Raw genomic sequence first — 19,949 nt, 5'->3', positions numbered from 1 at the left:
ATCAGAATGTGCTGCTGCTTGTGTGAAATAAGCTCAAACGAGGCAGTTTGGATAGGTAATAGGTTCATCTAGATGCATTTTAAACATCATTGCTTTTATTTTTGTAGTACAGGAAGATCTTTCTCCCACACAATCCAGACTTTGCAACAGTAATTCATTCTTTCTAGGTTTGGTTAATCATGCATGTGTAAAGTGGGAGCTTGGACATGTGCACAAACCAAGTGATGGAGTCATACAGCACAGAAACATGCCCTTCAGCCAAACTCATCCATGCTGACCAAGATGCCCATCCAAGCTAGTCTCACTTGCTCATATTCCTACAAATCTTTCCAATCCATGTACTTTCTCAATGTTGATATAATACTTGCATCAACTACCTCTGGCAGCTCGTTTCATAAATTCATTTTAAAAAGTTGCCTAGATTTCTATTAGATCTTTCACCTTAAACCTGTGTCTAGCTTTGCCCTCTAGTCTTAAGCCTCCTACCCTGGAAAAATACTTTGCATTCACCCTGCCCTCATGATATACTCCGCTTTCAAGTGGAATACATGTGTTGAGATGCCATTACACAATTTTACAGAACGTACCAGTTCAGATCGCCGCACTATAGGGAGGATATAGTTACAATGGAGAGTACAGAGCAGATCCCCTTGGGTGGAAGGTTTCAGTCATGAGGAGAGACTGAACAGTCTGGGTTTGTTCTCCTGGGAGCACAGGAGGCCGAGAGGAGACTCGATAAGAAGTCTACAAAGTTATGAGGGGTTTGATCGATCAATAGCAAGAACCCTTTCCTCAAGTTAGAGGGATACGATTTAAGGTGAGGAGTCAAGAGGTTCAGAGCAAATCTGAGGAAGAAATGCTTCACCCAAAAGGTGGTTGGAATCTGGAACGCGCTGGTGGAGGCAGAAAGTCTCACAATATTTAAGAAGCATCTGGACTTGCACGAATCACCGAGATGCAGTTGGCTACAGCCCAAATACTGGTAAATGGGATTAGTGTGGGTTGGCAGACAAGGTGGGCTGAAGGGCCTGCTGTGCTGTAGGCTCTGATCTTTGTGTTCTTTGCCTTTTTCATCCAGCAAAGGCATAGCTGCGAACCTCTGGGCCAGTGTGTTGACGGGCAAGGCCGGTGACGACACAAAGGATGTGATCTGTCCTCCCTGCCCTTCATTCACACCTGGGGCCCCTGCAGCCAGCCCTCTCCTCCATTCATTGCCTCTCGACGCACATTGCTATTCCCATACCACCGCCGATGCATAGGGCGCCAACTCCACGGGCTCCTCCCATCCTCTCCAGCGCGTGCAGGAGCGTGACGAGGATCCTGCAGCCAGACATTCCCAGCGGATGGCCCAGTGCAATTGAGCCGCCTTGGATGTTTACCTGCCCAGAGAAGATGCAATCAATTGCTGCGGCTGGCTGGAATTTCCACATCACTCCTGGCAACCACCACTCTTTATGTAAAAAAAAAACCTGCCCTGTATATATCCTTTAAACTTTGCTCATCTCAAATTAAAACAATGCCCTCGAGTCTTTTGACATTTCTACCCTGTCAGAAAGGTTCTGATTGTCTGACAGGTAATTCTTTTATCTCCTTTGTATTTTCTCCAACTGAGACTTCTGCACACTTTTCTCTTAAAATTCTTCCTCCTTCCTGATCTATGGTATCCCCTCTTAGTTATCCAGAAGAAAGATCCCATGTCTTGCAATGGGAGAGGACTTATCCCGATGTCTCCTGCATTCAACTGTTGCTGCAGGCAGTTGCGTGGGAGGAGGAAGGTGAGAGTGACTGGGAATAGAGACCAATTTTCAACACAATAATTAGTTTTCCCATCAAATAAGCATTAATGTTACATTCAATTCTCAGCTGGGTTAATCGTGAATCTGCACTCTGTATCTTCCCCTTTCCTCTAACTATTGTACATTAATCTGAACTGATTATATCTAATCTATTTGGACAGCATGCAAAACAAAGCGTTTCACTTTATCTCAGCACATGTGACAATAATGAACCTAAATCTAATCACAAATGTGAGGATTATGGGGATCTCTTGATAGAGGTATCCAATGGTGAATACAAATGTTTGCTAAAGGTAAAGTAAGCGAGTTTCCTGCAGAAGAGAAGAGTTGGGAGTAAGCGGTGTGGAGCAGACACTCACTTACCGGGTCTGAACTCCGTTATCCTGCTCTTTGACAATGTTCTCAGCCAAACTCGCTCTCACAGCCACTGGTCCTGGCTCTATTGCTCCATTATCCAAACAGCCAGGCCTCTGGCAACTGGTTGTTAGAGCAGAGAACAGTATAGTGCAATAACAGGCACATCAGCCTACAATGGCCGTGCCAAACATGATGAAAGTTAAACTAATTTCTTCTGTCTGCATATATTCATTCACTCGCTGCATATCCACATGCCTATCTAAAAGCCTCTTAAACGCAACCAGATCTGCCTCCACCAGCAACCCTGACAGTGCATTCCAGGTATCCACCACACTGAAAAAAACGTACCCTGCACATCTTTAAACTGCCCTCCTAATCTTGAAACTATGCCCTCTAAGTTTTGAATTTTTTCAATCTGAGAAAAAGGGTCTGACCCTATCTACACCGAAAATAATTTTATATACTTTTATTAGATCTCCCCGCAACCTCCAGCCTTCCAGAGAAAACTGTTTGTACAGCTCTCGCTGTCGCTAATATTCTCAAATTCAGGTGACATTCTATTAAATTTACTGACCATCTATAATTGTTCATTCTGGGAAACCTCTGAACCCTTTCCAAAGCCTCCTTCCAGTAATGGGGCGACCAGAACGGCACACAATACTCCAAATGTAGCCTAACCACAGTCTTATAAAGTTGTATCATGACATCCAAATTCTTATACTCAATGTCCTGACCTAAGAAATCAACCACATCATGTGCCTTTTTTACCACTTACCCAGGTAATTCGCCATTGTATTTTCTGTTAGGCCTGGTTTTAATCTACTTGTGTAGCCACTTAGAAGAAGACATGGACTTGGATTCCAAGATCTCCCTGTACATCAATGCTGTAATACACAGCCTCTCCTAATATCAAACCCTGCAGTCCTGGTTATATCTGCATACATCCTTTTAACACATCTTTCCAGTTTGGTGACTCGATATTGAGTCCAACAGTTCCAGATAAATTGCTGGATCAACACCACCTCTGATGTCCATGCTACTTGCAGACCTACTAATCTCTTCTTTTATGCCCGCCTCCATCAGAGCATACCACTTCCGCTCTAAATCATATCAATACGAGATTGGCTCAGATCTGTGCTGTACACGGTGTCACAGCGGTAGAGTTGCTGCCTTACAGCGCCAGAGACCCGAGGTTTGTATGTTCAGAGTTTGTATGTTCTCCCTGTGATCGCATGGGTTTTCTCCGGGTGCTCCGGTTTCCTCCCACACTCTAAAGACGTAGAGATTTGGAGGTTAATTGGCTTCGGTAAAATGGTAAATTGTCCCCAGTGTATGTAAGATAGTGTGCGGGGATCGCTGGTTGGCACGGACTTGGTGGGCTGAAGGGCCTGATTCCGCGCTGTATCTCTAAACTAAACTGACTGGATATCGAATAGAGAGAGGCAGGGGCGGACTGCCATTTCCAATATCTTCCTGTGTTTTCTTGCAGCTCCTGATAGTGTCAGAGGTCATATTATTAACCTTCCTGGTCACCTCACCACCTCACTTTAGACTTTACTTGAGAGACAGCATGGAAGCAGGCCCTTTGGACAATCAAGTCCGTGCCAACCAGCAATCACCCTGTACACTAGCACTACCTGACACACTAGGGATAATTTCCAATTTTACCAAAGCCAATTAATCTTTGGAGTGTGGGAGGAAACTGGTGCACCCAGAGAAAAACCACAAGGTTACTGCGAGAACGTACAAATTCCACGCAAACACCCGTGGTCAGGATCGAACCCGGGTCTCAGGAGCTGTAAGGCAACAACTCTACCGCTGTACCACTATGCCACTCACTCGGTTTACCCACCTTTGACACCTCACACTTCTGGGGAGGACTTCTGCATCGATCACTCACCTTGTCTGGGCTCAAACCCAGCTCCTTAACAACAGCAACCGACTGTGCTGCAAAAGCTTCATTAATTTCAAACAGGTCGACTGTATCCAGCTTCCATCCAGCCTTCTCCACCTGGTGAATTGAAGAAAAAGTCAACAAATTTACCAAACAGATCCCAACAATTCCACACAATGTGTTTTCCTGATGCAGACTCTGTCAGAGTCTCTTGTCAATACTCTGCTATGTCTCTAAAGTAAAGTCTAAAGTAAGGTAACAAGGTGACAAGGAAGGTTAATAATAAGATCTGACAGTTTCAGGAGCAGGGAAAGGAAAATCTCCATTAATGCAAGGAGGAATTGTAGAGCAGAGGGGTATAAGAGTACATAGTTCCCTGAAAGTGGACTCGATGGGCTGAATAGCCCAATGCTGCTCCTATGTCTTATGGACTCTCCTCATGTCTACACGGATGCGGCTTGTCCGTGAGGAAGCGATACTCTCCTCGTGTCTACTTGGATGTGACTTGTCCCTGTGGACCGGAAGCAGGAGCTGGCAATTTGGCTCCTCCAGGCTGCACCAGTTTCCGTGAGACCATGGTAGATCTTTTACCTCAGCATCAACTTTCCTCCAATAACCCGATCTCCATATTTCTGAGAACGTGTCTTACCGCTTTCTTTATTGCTGGGATAGGACCGGTGCCCATAATAGCCGGGTCCAAGCCAGCCTGTGCCCAGGAAACAATGCGTGCCAATGGTGTCAGACCTCTCTCCTGGGCCATCGACTTCTTCATCAGAATCACAGCTGCAGCCCCATCATTTATACCTGGAGGAACAGATACCAAAATAACATCAATTCCGTTGAGATTCTGGGACCCATCTCTCTACTGCAGAGGGTGTAAGATGCAAGGTGCTCACTCACCGGAAGCATTACCAGAAGTGACACTCCCAGTCCCGTCAGTTAAAAAGTACGGCTTCAGGTTTGATATGGTTTCGTAGCTGCTCCCGTGGCGGGGAAATTCATCTTGCGCCACCTCAACAGAGCCTGAAGACAGATAATATCCATGTGAGCAAATGCAATGCTGAGAATTCAGAACAGCATTGGTTACCAAAAGTTCACAGTTCAACAAGCATCCGTGACTAAAGGAAATGGGTTTTTTTTTTTTTTTACACACAGAGGCTGGTGAGTGCCTGGAACACGCTGCCGGGGATGATGGTGGTGGAGGCAGATATAATAGTGGTGTTTATGACTTTAGGATAGGCACATGAATATACAGGGAATGGAGGGATATAGATAAACTGCACTCCATCCCCCACCAGGAAGGCCTTAAAGCCCCCCACTTCTTCCTCGACCACAGAACCATCCAATTTCTCGCTACTACTCTGTCTTGGCTGGTCCTCACCCTCAACAACTTCTCCTTTGACTCCTCCCACTCCTCCAATATGCACTGCCCTCTCCCCCGACCCACATCTGGCTCACGATCAGTGGTGAAGACGGTTGCCACGGCATGAAAGGACTTAGGCATTCCGGTAGGCGGCGCGGCTCTGGCCAGCAGCGGCCTCTGCAGCCTGTCTGCGTTTTTATTATTTTTTGTCTGTGTTTTTATGTAGTTTTTGTTATTTTATGTTGGGGTGTGTGTGTGTGGGGGGATGGGGGTGGGGGGGGAGGGGGGGGGGAAACTTTCGAATCTCTCCCTGCACTGGAGACCCGACCTTTTCTCGTCGGGTCTCAGGTGTCGTTGAGGACGCAACGAGGAGCAGCCTCCAATGGGAAGAAGCCGGGGACTCTGGTGCCGACTCACCGTTGCCGTCGCGGAGCTGGCCGAGACCGGAGCGGGTGGAGCGGTGGAGGAGCGCTGCTGCTGCTGATGCGGAGGCTCCAACGACAGGTCTGTGGACGGCGGCACCAGGAGCCCGCGGCTCCCTGGAGGGAGACCGCTTTTCGGGGCTCCTGCAACGGCGAATTCTCCCGCCCGTGTTGCGGGGTTGAAGAGCTCCTGGAGCGGGGCCTGACACCACTGCCCCGCGCGGCTGGAATGGCAGCGGGACTCTGCGAGCGCACACCGGGGGCTCCAACACCAAGACCCGGTGTGCGACCTCGCACCACCCGGCGTGGCTTCAATGGCCGCGGGACAATCGCCATCGCCAGCCGAGGGCTTTGACTTTGACTCTGACATCAGGGGGGGGGGGGGGGGAGAGTGCAGTGGAGAGATAAGTTTTTTTTTGGCCTTCCATCACAGTTATGTGATGGATGTTTATGTTAAATGTAATTATGTTGTGTCTGGGGTCTATTTGTGTGTAATGTATGGCTGCAGAAACGGCATTTCGTTTGGACCTCCAGGGGTCCAAATGACAATTAAATTGACTCTTGACTCTTGACTCTTAGTCCGTACCTTTCCGGGATGCGACAGTAACGGGGACAATTTCCTTCCTGAAGTATCCTGCCTTTTGTGCCATCTCCGTCTTTTCCTGTGACTGTAGAGCGAAACGATCCTGGGCTTCCCGGCTCACATCCCATATCTTGGCCACGTTTTCGGCTGGGGAGTGAGAGGAGAACAGCATCATAAAACGCCACTGGACAAATGGAGTGATTCCGCCGTCAGCCATGTCCATCAGGTTGAAATAGGGGACTGTGCGAGTGACTGTAACTTAAGCAGCTGATCCATTTCTGGGGCGGCAGAGCGCGGCGGTGATAAAGTCCTGGTTCTGCCTGAGCGAGCAGCGGGAGGCTCTCTGAGGGGTCAGGGGTAGAGTTTACCTGTGATTCCCATGTGGTAACTGTGGAAGGCGTCCATCAACCCGTCGCACAGCAGACTGTCCCGAAGGGGCACATCGCCCATTCTGTGCCCGGCTCTCATCTGCACCAAGTGTGGAGCCTGGTGAACAGAAACAAAGCAGCGCTCGCTGTCACACCCGACACCAGTCAGTGTTTAAGAAGGAACTGCAGATGCTGGAGAATCGAAGGTACACAAAAAAGCTGGAGCAACTCAGCGGGTGCAGCAGCATCTATGGAGCGAAGGAAATAGGCAACGTTTCGGGCCGAAACCCTTCTTCAGACTGATCGGGGGCGGGGGTGGGCGGGGACAAGAAAGGAAAAAGGAGGAGTGAAACTGTCTCCGGAGAGAAGAGGAGAACTTCTTCATGAACAGCACCTCATATTCCGTTTGGGGAGTCTGCATCCTGGGGGCATGAACATCGAATTCTCCCAATTTTGTTAGTCCTTGCTGCCTCCTCCCCTTCCTCAGTCCCCCTGCTGTCTCCTCCCATCCCCCAGCCTTCGGGCTCCTCCTCCTTTTTCCTTTCTTGTCCCCGCCCACCCCCGCCCCCGATCAGTCTGAAGAAGGGTTTTTGCCCGAAACGTTGCCTGTTTCCTTCGCTCCATAGATGCTGCTGCACCCGCTGAGTTTCTCCAGCTTTTTTGTGTACCTTCGACACCAGTCAGTGTTTGCTACGGATCATGGTGACGTACACTCAGTGTAAGGGCAGAGACCTCGTCATGACAGCAGAACTCCATCTGCCAATCACACACCTCTCCCTCATTGAGGTTCCTTGGATTCTGCCCACCTCCCTCACTGTTAACCACAAAGTCATTTAGCCCAACTTGCCAACACTGAACAACATGCCCCAACTACACTGGTCCCATCTCCCTGCGTTCGGTCCATATCCCCCTAAACCTCTCCTATCCATGTACCTGTCTAAATGTTTATTAAACGTTATAATAAGACCTGCCTCAACTACTTCCTCCGGCAGCTCGTTCCATATACCTACCACCCTTTGTGTAAAAAAAGTGCCTCATCAGGTTCCTATTTAATCTTTACCACCTCACCTTAAACCTATGTCCCCTGGTTCTCAATTCCCCTACTCTGGGTAAAAGTCTGTGTTCATCCAATTCCAGTGATCCCGGTAGCAGGCAGGAATCAAGGGAACTGATCCTGGCACAGTGCAACAATCCTGTCTCCATGCCGTGCATAGGCTGCCTCCAGTGGCTGTTTGTTTTGACAAAAGATTACTGCCCGGGATCTTCATTAATCATTTTACATCACTTGCACTATATATTATACCCTTTATAGTGTATCCTATACCTGTACATTGTGGACGGCTTGATTGCAATTCATGTATAGTCTTTTTGCTGACATGATAGCAACAGAAAAGTTTTCATCGAAACATAAAAATAGGTGCAGGAGTAGGCTATTCGGCCCTTCGATCCTGCACCGCCATTCAATATGATCATGGCTGATCATCCAACTCAGTATCTCGTACCTACCTTCTCTCCATACCCCCTGATCCCCTTAGCCACAAGGGCCACATCTAATTCCCTCTTAAATATAGCCAATGAACTGGCCTCAACTACCTTCTGTGGCAGAGAATTCCACAGATTCACCACTCTCTGTGTGAAAAATGTTTTTCTCATCTTGGTCCTAAAAGACTTCCCCCTTATCCTTAAACTTGACCCCTTGTTCTGGACTTCCCCAACATCGGGAACAATCTTCCTGCATCTAGCCTGTCCAACCCCTTAAGAATTTTGTAAGTTTCTAAAAGATCCCCCCCCTCAATCTTCTAAATTCTAGCGAGTACAAGCCGAGTCTATCCAGTCTTCCTTCATATGAAAGTCCTGACATCCCAGGAATCAGTCTGGTGAACCTTCTCTGTACTCCCTCTAAGGAACTGTACCTTGGTACACGAGACAATAATAAACTAAAGTAAACATTTAATTTGGTCAAGAATGGGAAGTAACGCCTGAGATTGTTGGGTGATACAAGGGAGGCAAGTGGTTCATGCCTGGCGCTCTGCTTATTCTGCCCTCTGACTCCAGAGGGACCCGACCAGACGCAGCAGCCCACAATGTGGTACCTTAATAAAACTGAAGCACTACACTCAGGTTTTATATAGTTCAGCTATAACCAAATGTTTCCATATTCGAATTGCATTTAACGTGAATGATGAATGAGGGAACATTATTTACATTACACAGGGTAAATTAGTCAATATACCATTTCAATTGGAAACTAGTAAAATTTAATTTGAAGCTTCACAAGCAGAAAAACCCCCCACTCCCGGTCACTCCTTCACTTCCCCTCTCCCATCAGGCAAGAGGTACAGAAGTGTGAAACCGTACACCTCCAGTTTCAAGGAAAGTTCCTTCCCAGCTGTTATCAGGCAACTGAACCATCCTATCACCAATTAGAGAGCGGTCCTGACCTCCCATCTACCTCATTAGAGACCCTTGGACTATCTTTAATCGGACTTCATCTTGCACTAAACGTCCTTCCCTTTATCCTGTATCTGTATACTGTAGACAGCCTGAATGTAATCATGTTGTTTTTCCGCTGACTGGATTGCACGCAACAAGAAAGCTTTTCACTGTATCTTGGTACACATGACAATAATAAACGTACCTAAAACTAAGCTAAAACTAGCTTGGGCTGGCTGCCACAGTAAACCGCAGCGCTCCACTGCTATACCGGGCAGAGCTGGGCTCTCCCACGGCCACGTGGAATGGACACTCTTCCTACGGTGGCGGATCTGAGGGAGAGAGACAGCGACGCACCCATACCTTGCTCATGCTCTCCATGCCTCCGGCAACCACGATGTCGGAGCTCCCGGTCAGGATGGCCTGCGCGGCCAGGCAGACCGCCTTCAGGCCAGAGCCACACACCATCTGACAGCTCCACGCCGGCACGTGGTAGGGGATTCCTGCGCCAATGCTGGCCTGCCGGGCCGGATTCTGTCCTTGGCCTGCGGAGCAGAGGAAGGTTATCGCGAGAGCACCACCGCGGTACCGTGCCCCACACTGCCAGCAACAGACAACCCAATGTCCCGCAAAAGCATGTCCTTCTCTCTCGAGCATGATAGACTGTTTTGTTGCATGTGTTTAAACATTCTCTCTCTCCTGAGTCACTGATCTCTTTACTGGCTCACACTGATCACTGGTGCATTCTCCCAGTATCCCCGATCCTATGCTCTGTAAACACATAATCAGAATCATACTTTATTAGCCAAGTATGTTTTGCAACATACGAGGAATTTGATTTACCACTCATACCAATAAAAAGCAACAAGACACACAAAATACATTTTAACATCCACCACAGTGGCTCCTCCACATTCCACACTGTAATGGAAGGCAAAAAGAAAGTTCAATTCTGCCCTTCTTTGTTTCCCACAATCACCGGGGGACTCAATCCCACACTCCCGATAAACTCACTGGAGATGTGACCCCGCTCTCCCAATAAACCTATTGGGGTCTGACCCCACACTCTCAATAGACTCACCCGGGACCTCACCCCACGCACTCTATAAACTCACTGAGGACCTGACCGAACTCTCTGAATAAACTTACAGAGACTGGCTCCCTGTAAACTAACTGTGGACCCAATCCCACTTTCCCTGTAAACTCAGTGACCTTATCCCATGCACCCTGCAAACTCAGTGACCTTACCCCATGCACCCTGTAAACTGACTGGGGACTCAAACCCATGGTCGCTGTAAACTCACCAGGTAACTGATCCCACGCTCCCTGTAAACTCATCATTACCTTAACCCATAGTTCCTGTAAACTGACTGGGGACCTAAACCCATGGTCCCTGTAATCTCACTGGGGATCTTGCCGCACACTCCCTGTAAACTCATCAGGGAACAGATAAAAATACTCCCTCTAAACTCACTGAGAACCTTACCCCATGGTCCCTGCAAACTCAGCGGAAATCAAAACACAAGGTCCCCTGTAAACCTACTAGTGACCTTAGCTCATGCTCCCTGTACGGTGAGATACGGTGACCGTACCCCACACTCCCTGTAAACTCAGTGACTATTCCCCACATTCCCTGTAAACGCCCTGTTGACCCAAACACAACGTCCATGTAAACTCACTGTGACCTGACCCCATGCTCCCTGTATACTCCCTGGAGACCCAAACACAAGGTCCGTATAAACTGACCAGGGACTTAACCCTACACTCCCAGTGGACTCCCAGGTCTTATGGAGTGCAGACACAGAATCTAGCAACGCCACTTGCAGGCAAATCTACACCTGACAACTAGGAGCTTTTCAAAAGTGAAATCGTTGGTTCAGGGTGAACATGTTCCCAGAAGGATGAAGGGTAAGATCAAGGAATTCTGGATGATAAAGAACATAAATGCAGCATGTGGCAAGGGTGAAGCACTGAAAACAGGAGAGACCAGTATGGAGGGAGAGTGTAGGGAGCAACGTAAAAAAAAGAAACTAGAAGGGTAGGAAATATCACAGGCAGATAAGATTAAGGAAAGTACCAGGGCAATATTTAAGTATATAAAGCACAAGCATGTAGGGAGGGAGATTGACTGAGAAAGGGAGCCAATGTTTAGAGACAGCTGAGGACTAGCAGTGTCTCTGAGATCAGCAGAGATCCAGCAGTCTGAAGGGTCTCAACTGTCATCTATCCATATCCCTCCACAAATGTTGCCTGACCTGCTGAGTTCTCCCAGCATTGTTTTACTCAAGATCCTAGCATCTGCACTCTCTTATGCCTCACTCTATTCCATTTGCCCCATCCATTCCACCTGCCACCTTCCCCACAATTTCAACTACTTATTTTTTCATCACTATTTCCCAGTTCTGATGGAAGGTCTACGATCAGAAACATTGCCACTGTTTCTCTCTCCAGATGCTGCTCGATATGCTGAGTGTTTCCAGCATTTACACATTTCCAGTGTGTGCAGTTTATCGTATTTTTCCTTAAGCAATTTAATTTGAAAATTTGTGTGAAATCTCCAACTCATTTACTATACTGTACCTGCAGTTAAAACCTGCCCTAAAATCACTTCAGACACATCTTCTGGTTGTACATTTGCTTTCTTCAGGGCTTCCTTTATCACCACTGAGGCCAGTTGATGGGCATCCAGACTCGAAAAACACCCATTGAAGGAACCTGCAAAGACAATTAAATTCAAAGCATCCAAATTACCATAGTTAACACAGTAAATGCAACTTTGAATATGAGCTCACAAAGCCGCTCCAGCTAATTACTGCCTGATCGCTCTAGCCTCAAACAACAGAAAAGTAATGGACATTAGATGGATATGGATCATGTGCAGGCAGATGATTGGCGTAGACATTAAGGCGAGAGGAGAAAGATTTAATAGGAATTTGCAGGACAATGTTTTCCACATGGGTGGAATAGAACGAGCTGCCAGAGGATGTAGTTGAGACGAGTACTATGACAACATTTAAAAGACATTTGGTCAGGTACATGGACAGGAAAGGTTTAGAGGGATATGGGCCAAGTATAGATGGGGCATCAAGTCAATGATAATCAAGGGTAAAACATTCCAGCTTTATGTTTCACTAGAACAAGTGGGACCTGTTGGGTCCCGTCCTCAACGTGCGGTTGCGGGGGGGGGGGACCTGCAGTGTCACACACACTAACCACCCCCCTTGATATTATATTAATATTATTCCTTTACTACTTTTACCCCATCCACACTCTATCCACTCACGCATAGCCCCCAACTCGCAGGCACGTCTAGAGAGGGAGAGGGAGGGGGGTAGAGAGAGGGCAGAGAGAGAGAGGGGCAGATACAGAGGGTAATTTATGGGTTTTTTTGTAAACAACATCTACAGTTCCTTGATAGATACATCAGTTTCTTGTTTCTCCAGTTGTTACAGCCTAAGTCTAGAGATGTGGCAAGTGGGAAGACAGGTTTTTCACCTGAGGAGAGATGAAGCAGACTGGTTTTGAACTATCCCCCCTCACCGGTATCCACCTTTTCGTTGCTAGGCTTTGCCTCAACCCTTCGGGCAGATCCAAAATGCCCGAATGATCGTGTTAATTGGTCTGATATTTATAAGAATTAGGGGAGGGATTCAGTACTTTGCCAAGAAATTCTGACAGGACTGGACAAATTAGATGGAGGAAGAGGAAGGACCCAACCCAAAACATTTTAGTTTAGGTTAGAGATACAGCGCGGAAACAGGCCCTTCGGCCCACCAAGTCCGCGTCGACCAGCAATCCCCTCATTCACACTATCCTACACATATTAGGGACAATTTGCATACACCAAGTCAATTAACCTGTGGGAGGAAACCGAAGATCTCGGGGAAAACCTACGCGGTCACGGGGAGACCGTACAAACTCCGTACAGTCAGGATCGAACCCCAGTCTCTGGCACTGCAAGGGCTGTAATGGGCCTGTCCCACTTAGGCGACTGCAGGAGAACTATGCGGTTGCCACATGTTCACAGGTGGTTGCCGGGAAAGCGCCTTCATGGTCGTGAGGAGTTCCCGCATTCTGGGAACTAGTCACGGCCTCATTATGGTTGCCGCAAATTTTTCAATATATTGAAAAATTAGCAACGACCAGAATGAAGCCGCCATGGAGAGCAGCGACAATTCTCATGCTGTAGGTGCAGTGGTAGTGAGTTGCCTGGTCGAAGGTTGTCGTAGGTTTTAGCCGGTGCTGACCGGTGAATTTCATAGGCTCATTAGGGAAAAAAACGTAAGCAGTAGTTTTCAGAACCAAGGATAACCAACCGGTAATGTTAAATGTCCGTCGAGCTTCACAGCTGAGTATCTCTGGTTTCTTAAAAGTTGTCTCCACTCCTTCTTCCCCCTTTCCCCCACTCTTTTAAAGGACTTAAGTGACCCTTCCCGTACATTGTTCTTTCACCGTCGTAATTACAGCGCCAACCTTCTCGTTCATCGCGGTGTGTAGTCTGTATCACATTGACTTTGCACCGTGTGAATTTCATTCAGACAGCACTCCCCCGCTTGCCCTATCCCCCAACTATATAAAAGGGCTGGTGAAGGAAGCGATATGTGTGTGTTCCACTCTGACAGTCGCCTGAAACATCGCCCGTGGGACAGGCCCACAAGGCAACAACTCTACCGCTGCGCCATCGTGGTCACCCACTTTCTGTCCATTTTCCTCCATGGATGTCGCCGGAGTGACCCAGTGAGTTCCTCCAGCAATAAAATTGAGGCACAAGCAACTGCAGAGCCCGGGTGCGGCGGGACCGCGTTGGGTGCAGATGCTGCAGTGGCTGCAGGCACCGCGGCCGCTCCAGGCAGCAGAGCCCAGGTGCGGCGGTGGGTGCAGGCACCGGCGGCTGCTCCAGGCAGCAGAGTCCGGGTGCGGCGGCACGGCGTTGGGTGCAGGTGTTGCCGTGGGTGCAGGCACCGCGGCTGCTACAGGCAGCAGAGCCCGGGTGCGGCGGCACGGCGTTGGGTGCACTCACCCCTCCTCACCCGGCAACCTGGGGAACACAACCAATCACCGCCCGTCACGCCGGGTCGTGAGATCATTCGAGATGTGTCGCAGGCTGTGATTGGCTGAGGTTCCGCTGGGCCCGGGCGCCTCGGCTCGAGCCGGCGGTTTGTCTGCGGTGACGGGGCGACCGCGGGTCCGTAACCGCTGCCGATCCCTCGGCTTTCTTACCGATGGGGCTGCGCACGGCAGTAACGATCACTACAGCGTCCAGCTGGTTCATGGTGCGGAGGCAGAGTGGGAGAGGGCGGCTCCGCTATAGGATGTTTGGGCGGTTCGACACACGTCTCCGCCCCCGATCCAACCCCCGGGCCCGGCGCTGACCCCGCCCCCCGCTACATCGCCCCGCCCCTAACGATGCTGACCCCGCCCACCAGTACACTGACCCCGCCCCCCGCTACATCGCCCCGCCCCTAACGATGCTGACCCCGCCCCCCGCTACACTGACCCCGCCCACCAGTACACTGACCCCGCCCCAGCTGCGGCTGCGGTGACCCCGCCCCCATCTGTCCGTTCACACAGCATTTCTGCGGCTGCAAGGGTCGAGATTGTTTAATTCCCGTATGCATCGGGAGCACCGTTCCTTTAAATTCTTCCTTAGGTCATAAGTGATAGAAGTAGAATGAGGCCATTCGGCCCATCAAGTTTACTCCGCCTTTCAATCATGGCTGATCTATCTCTCCCTCCTAACCCCATTCTCCTGCCTTCTCCACATAACCTCTAATACCTGCACTAAACAAGAATCTATCTATCTCTGCCTTAAAAATGTCCTCTGACTTTGCCTCCACTGCCTTCTGTGGCAAGGAATTCCATAGATTCGCCACCATCTGACTAAATATATTTCTCCTCATCATTCAAAAAGAGCATCCTTTAATTCTGAGGCTATGACCTTTAGTCCTAGACTCTCCCACTCATGGAAACATCGTCTCCACATCCACTCAGTCCAAGCCTTTCACTATTCTGTGGGTTTCAATGAGGTCCCCCCTCATTCTTCTAAACTCCAGTGAGTACAGGCCCAGTGCGGATAAATGCTCTTTATAGGTTAACCTACTCATTCCTGGGGTCATTCTTGTAAACCTCCTCTGCATCCTCTCCAGAGCCAGCACATCTTTCCTCAGATATAGTGCCCAAAATTGCTCAAAATATTCCAAATGCAGCCTTACAAGTGCCTTATTGAGCCTCAACATTACATCCCTGCTTTTATATACAAGGCCTCTTGAAATAAATGGTAGCATTGAGTTTGCTTTCTTTACTACCAATTCGGCTTGCAGATTAACTTTTTGGGAATCCTGCACCAGCACTCACAAGTCCCTTTGCACCTCCGATTTCTGGATTCTCTCCCCATTTAGAAAATAGTCTACTCCTTTATTCCTATTACCAAAATGCACGACTGCACACTTTGCTACACTATATTCCATCTGCCACTTCTCTGCCCACTCTGCAAACCTGTCCAAGTCCTTCTGCAGAGTCCGTTTTCTCTACACTACCTGTCCTTCCACCTATTTTCGTATCATCAGCAAACTTGGACACAAAGTATTCAATCCCCTCGTCCAAATCATTAATGTACATTAATATACTTACTGTAGGGTTATAGGAACATTAAAAGCAACAGACCAACAAATAAATATGAAATAAATTATCGGTATACTAGGTAACCTGAAGTTACATATAATACTGGATTGTATGCAAAACAAAGGATTTCATTGTAGCTATGTGAAGGTCTTTTGTTGTGATATGTCCTGAAATGGAACAATGAAATTCTTACTTATAGCAACATAACAGGCCGAACGCACTATGGGAACTTCACTCACCCCCCTGCAGGAACTATACAACAGGAGGTGCAACTCCAGAGCAAACAAAATCACGAGAGACCTCTTCCACCCCTGCAACGGACTGTTCCAACCGCTACGGTCAGGCAAACGCCTCCGTTGCCATGCAGTGAGAACGGAGAGGTTGAGAAGGAGTTTCTTCCCAGAGGCAATTCGGACTGTAAACGCCTTTCTCACCAGGGACTAACTGTACAGAACGTTTTTCCTTCTATTATTTATTATGTAAAATAATATGTGTGTTATGATTGTGTTTATAATTTGTTTGGTTGTTTTGTTGTTCCGCGAGCATTGCCACTTTCATTTCACTGCACATCTCGTATGTGTATGTGACAAAAAACTTGACTTGACTTGACTTGACTTGTTTAAGTACTTTTTTGTGTTTGTATTGTGTTGTCTTTTTAATTGATTGAACTTCAATTTGTTGTTTATTACACTATCTACTTTCTATTATGTTTACATATCTGTTATGTTGCTGTAAGTAAGAATTTCATTGTTCCATTTCAGGACATATCACAACAAAAGACCTTCACATAGCTACAATGAAATCCTTTGTTTTGCATACAATCCAGTACTATATGTAAGACAGTCGAGAGCACATTAACCTACGGCATCCCTTCCTGGTTCGGGAGCTGCAAGGCGTACGAACGGCACCAACTAGACAGGATTGTGAAGACCGCCAGCAGGATTATTGGTGCTCCACTCCCTTTCCTGCTGGACATATACAGGAAGAGATGTATCAGCAGAGCCATCTCCATCATCAAAGACCCCTACCACCCATCGCATCACATATTCTCCATCCTGCCATCTGGGAAGAGGTACAGGAGCATTAGCTGCAAAACCAGCAGGATGCTCCTCAGCTTCTTCCCGCAGGCTATAAGACTGATAAACGGACTTTGCCCCCTGCCAAAGTATCGCGCACCAACCACCAACCTGGACACACAGCAGCAGAGCCACTGTCGTGCCGCTGCCGATCGGAACGCCTGTTGATGTTTAGTAGAGAGTAGAGTGTTTAATTTGTTCATGATATATGTATTTTTATTTCTATTTATTTTTTACTGCACACTGAGTGGACACTGGTTGAGCAACGTTTTTTTGTTTCCTCTGGGTATGTGAGTACTCAGGAAAATTACCATAAAGATATACTACTACAGTGATGCATAAGTAGAAGAGTGTGCTTATTAGACCTCTGTGGTGTGGACGACAGATAGCACGTGTGGACGACAGATAGCACAATGGGCTAAGAGTTCGGCTGGCGACCGGAAGGTAGCCGGTTCAAATCCCGCTTGGAGTGCATACTGTCGTTGTGTCCTTGGGCAAGACACTTCACCCACCTTTGCCTGTAATGGAATGTTACGGCGGCAGGCGCGGGCACACCGCGACGCCCTGTGTCTCCCTTTCAAGGGAGATGCTAAAAATGCATTTCGTTGTCTCTGTACTGTACACTGACAATGACAATAAATTGAATCATTTCATTTCATTTTTTTTTTGGGGCCTCCAGTGGCGCCGATCCATGCAATCTCTTGGCTGCTGCATGGACTCTATGCCGACACCTCGACCCCATCCACTCGCCTCCCGCAGGCACCGTTTACCGTCCGTGCCACACATAGCTGACTTTAGAATCTCAAAACGCACTTTCGAGGCCGTGGGAGATATGCCCACACCTTGCTCATCAGCACCATAGTCGCACTGCTGAGGTAGGGTAGTGGTTAAGACTGTGCAGAGTAGATCAAGAGTCTGATAGTTGATGGGAAGAAGCTGTCCTTGAACTTAGTGGTCACAAATCTCAGGCTCCTGTACCTTCTTCCCAATGGTAGCAACAAGATTAGAGCGCAGCACACATGGTGTGGGTCTTTGATGGTACTAGCCGCCTTCTTGAAGCAGCTCTCCCCATAGATCCTTTTGATGAAGGGGAGATTAATACCTGCAATAGACCAGGCAATGCCCACCATTTTCTGTAATCTCTGGGTCCCTTCCTGGGTGTTGGGAGTCACTGAACCATTCTCTGATACAACTAGTCAATATGTTCTCTACCAAACCTGTCGTAGATCAAGAGTATTCTGTGATGTGTTGAATCTCCTCAATCTTCTGAGGAAGTGGAGGTCTTGATGAGCTTTCTTTGTATTTGCATCAATTTAATGGGGCCAGGAACGATCTTCAGAGATAGGCATGCCCAGGAACTTGATGCTGCTTACTGTCTCCCACATCACCCGCTGATGAAGGCAGGTTAATTGATATCGGACTGTCCACTTCTGAAAGAAGCAGATTTTTGACAACTTTGAGAACAAGATTGTTGTTCGGGCACCATTCAATTTGGAACTCTTACGCCTCTATTAAGAGGGAGTTAGATGTGGCCCTTGTGGCTAAAGGGATCAGGGAGTATGGAGAGAAGGCAGGTACAGGATACTGAGTTGGATGATCAGCCATGATCATATTGAATGGCAGTGCAGGCTCGAAGAGCCGAATGGCCTACTCCTGCGCCTATTTTCTATGTTTCTATCACTAACACCCACCACATCTGGGGATCTGTGCACTGAATAGCACCTATGGATCCTGGCACTGACACACACCACAGCTGGGGATCCGGTCAGCCCTGGCAATGTTGTTGAGGTAGGGAACAAACTTCCGAGAGGGAATGGCTTCAGGTCATTGTGAACGGCGGTGGTAAAACCTTGTTTGTGTGCTAGCCAGTCAAATCATGCTGTGCATGAGTACTATGTAATCATATTTTTCTTGTCAGCGCTGATCACTTCTACGGTTAGACACAAAGTGCTGGAGTAACTCAACGGGTCAGGCAGCACGGATGGGTGATGTTTCAGGTCGGGACCCTTCTTCAGACGGAGACCTAAAACATCACCCATCCTTTTTCTCCAGAGATGCTGCCTAACCCGCTGAGTTACTGCAGCACTTTGAGTTTATCTTCGCTATAGTCCAGCATCTGCAATTCTGTTTCTTCACTTCTACTGTTTACCTGATTTACCCTAGTTCTGCATTGAACTGTATTACTTTTAAATTCATAATCCATTTCTGATCTCTTTTTCCAAAGGCTCTTTGACAAGAAAATGGTCAAAACAAGATCCAAAATAGCATGTTTCTTTAATGTAGAGAAGTAACTCATAAAAATTTCATGAATTCACCTTCCATCTTATTCCAACAAATTCAATTTGTGCAGGCTATATATATGCAAGTTATCATCTCCCATGTTTAGTATGCTACCCCCCATTATTCTGACCTCTAAATTCAGCTTATGTCACACCAATCACAACTAATATTTGGTTGCCGTTCAGTAACTTATTCTTATATTTTCTGCTCGTATCTTAATAAATCCATCTTACCTTATCTGTTAATCCAAGACAATTTCTCACCAATGTTTTCCCCTTCAGTTTTATCATCTTCCACATCAAATAAAACGAAGCATTAGTTAAAAAAAAAAGAGAAATCGTTTTTCTCCTTGTAAGGATATGTGGATGTCAATGTCATCATCAGTCAGAAACTTTACAGGAATATCCACGCAAACAGAGACACAAGGAACTGCAGATGCTGGAATCTTGGCTACAAAAAAAACAATTACTGGAGGAAATGTAGAGTTGATGATTATGGTTGGGACACTTCTTCAGCCATCCACATAAATTCGCTGGCCACAAAAGCTTGTAAAAAGATGGGTTAACCCAGTACCCTTCCACTATCTACATGCCACAATTCAGAAGGTTCCCCATTTGCCCAATGAATGCAGCTCAAACAACGTTTCAGAAGATAGGAAAGGAAAGGTTGAGAGGGATATAAACAAACACTGGCGAATGGGATTTTCAAGCATGGAGCACCTTAGTCAGCATGAGTTGGGCCAAAGGGCCTGTTTCC

General features: G+C 47.6%; 1 protein-coding gene across 1 annotated transcript; it reads right to left on the bottom strand.

The window, feature by feature from the left end:
* Positions 1-52: 52 nt before the first annotated feature.
* On the bottom strand, positions 53-14,592 carry acat2 (acetyl-CoA acetyltransferase 2). Its single transcript, XM_055639529.1, has 9 exons — positions 14,437-14,592; positions 11,797-11,931; positions 9,580-9,761; positions 6,784-6,901; positions 6,419-6,562; positions 4,948-5,070; positions 4,697-4,851; positions 4,054-4,164; positions 53-1,379 (listed from the first exon to the last, which is right to left on the bottom strand). The coding sequence occupies exons 1-9, from the start codon at positions 14,486-14,488 to the stop codon at positions 1,209-1,211; spliced, it is 1,191 nt and encodes a 396-aa protein (XP_055495504.1). The 5' UTR covers positions 14,489-14,592; the 3' UTR covers positions 53-1,208.
* Positions 14,593-19,949: the final 5,357 nt, after the last annotated feature.

Source organism: Leucoraja erinacea, chromosome 8, assembly GCF_028641065.1.
Source record: "Leucoraja erinacea ecotype New England chromosome 8, Leri_hhj_1, whole genome shotgun sequence".
Lineage (NCBI taxonomy): Eukaryota > Metazoa > Chordata > Chondrichthyes > Rajiformes > Rajidae > Leucoraja > Leucoraja erinaceus.
The sequence above is the reverse complement of the archived record's forward strand: the minus strand, read 5'-3'. Positions and strand labels throughout refer to the sequence as shown.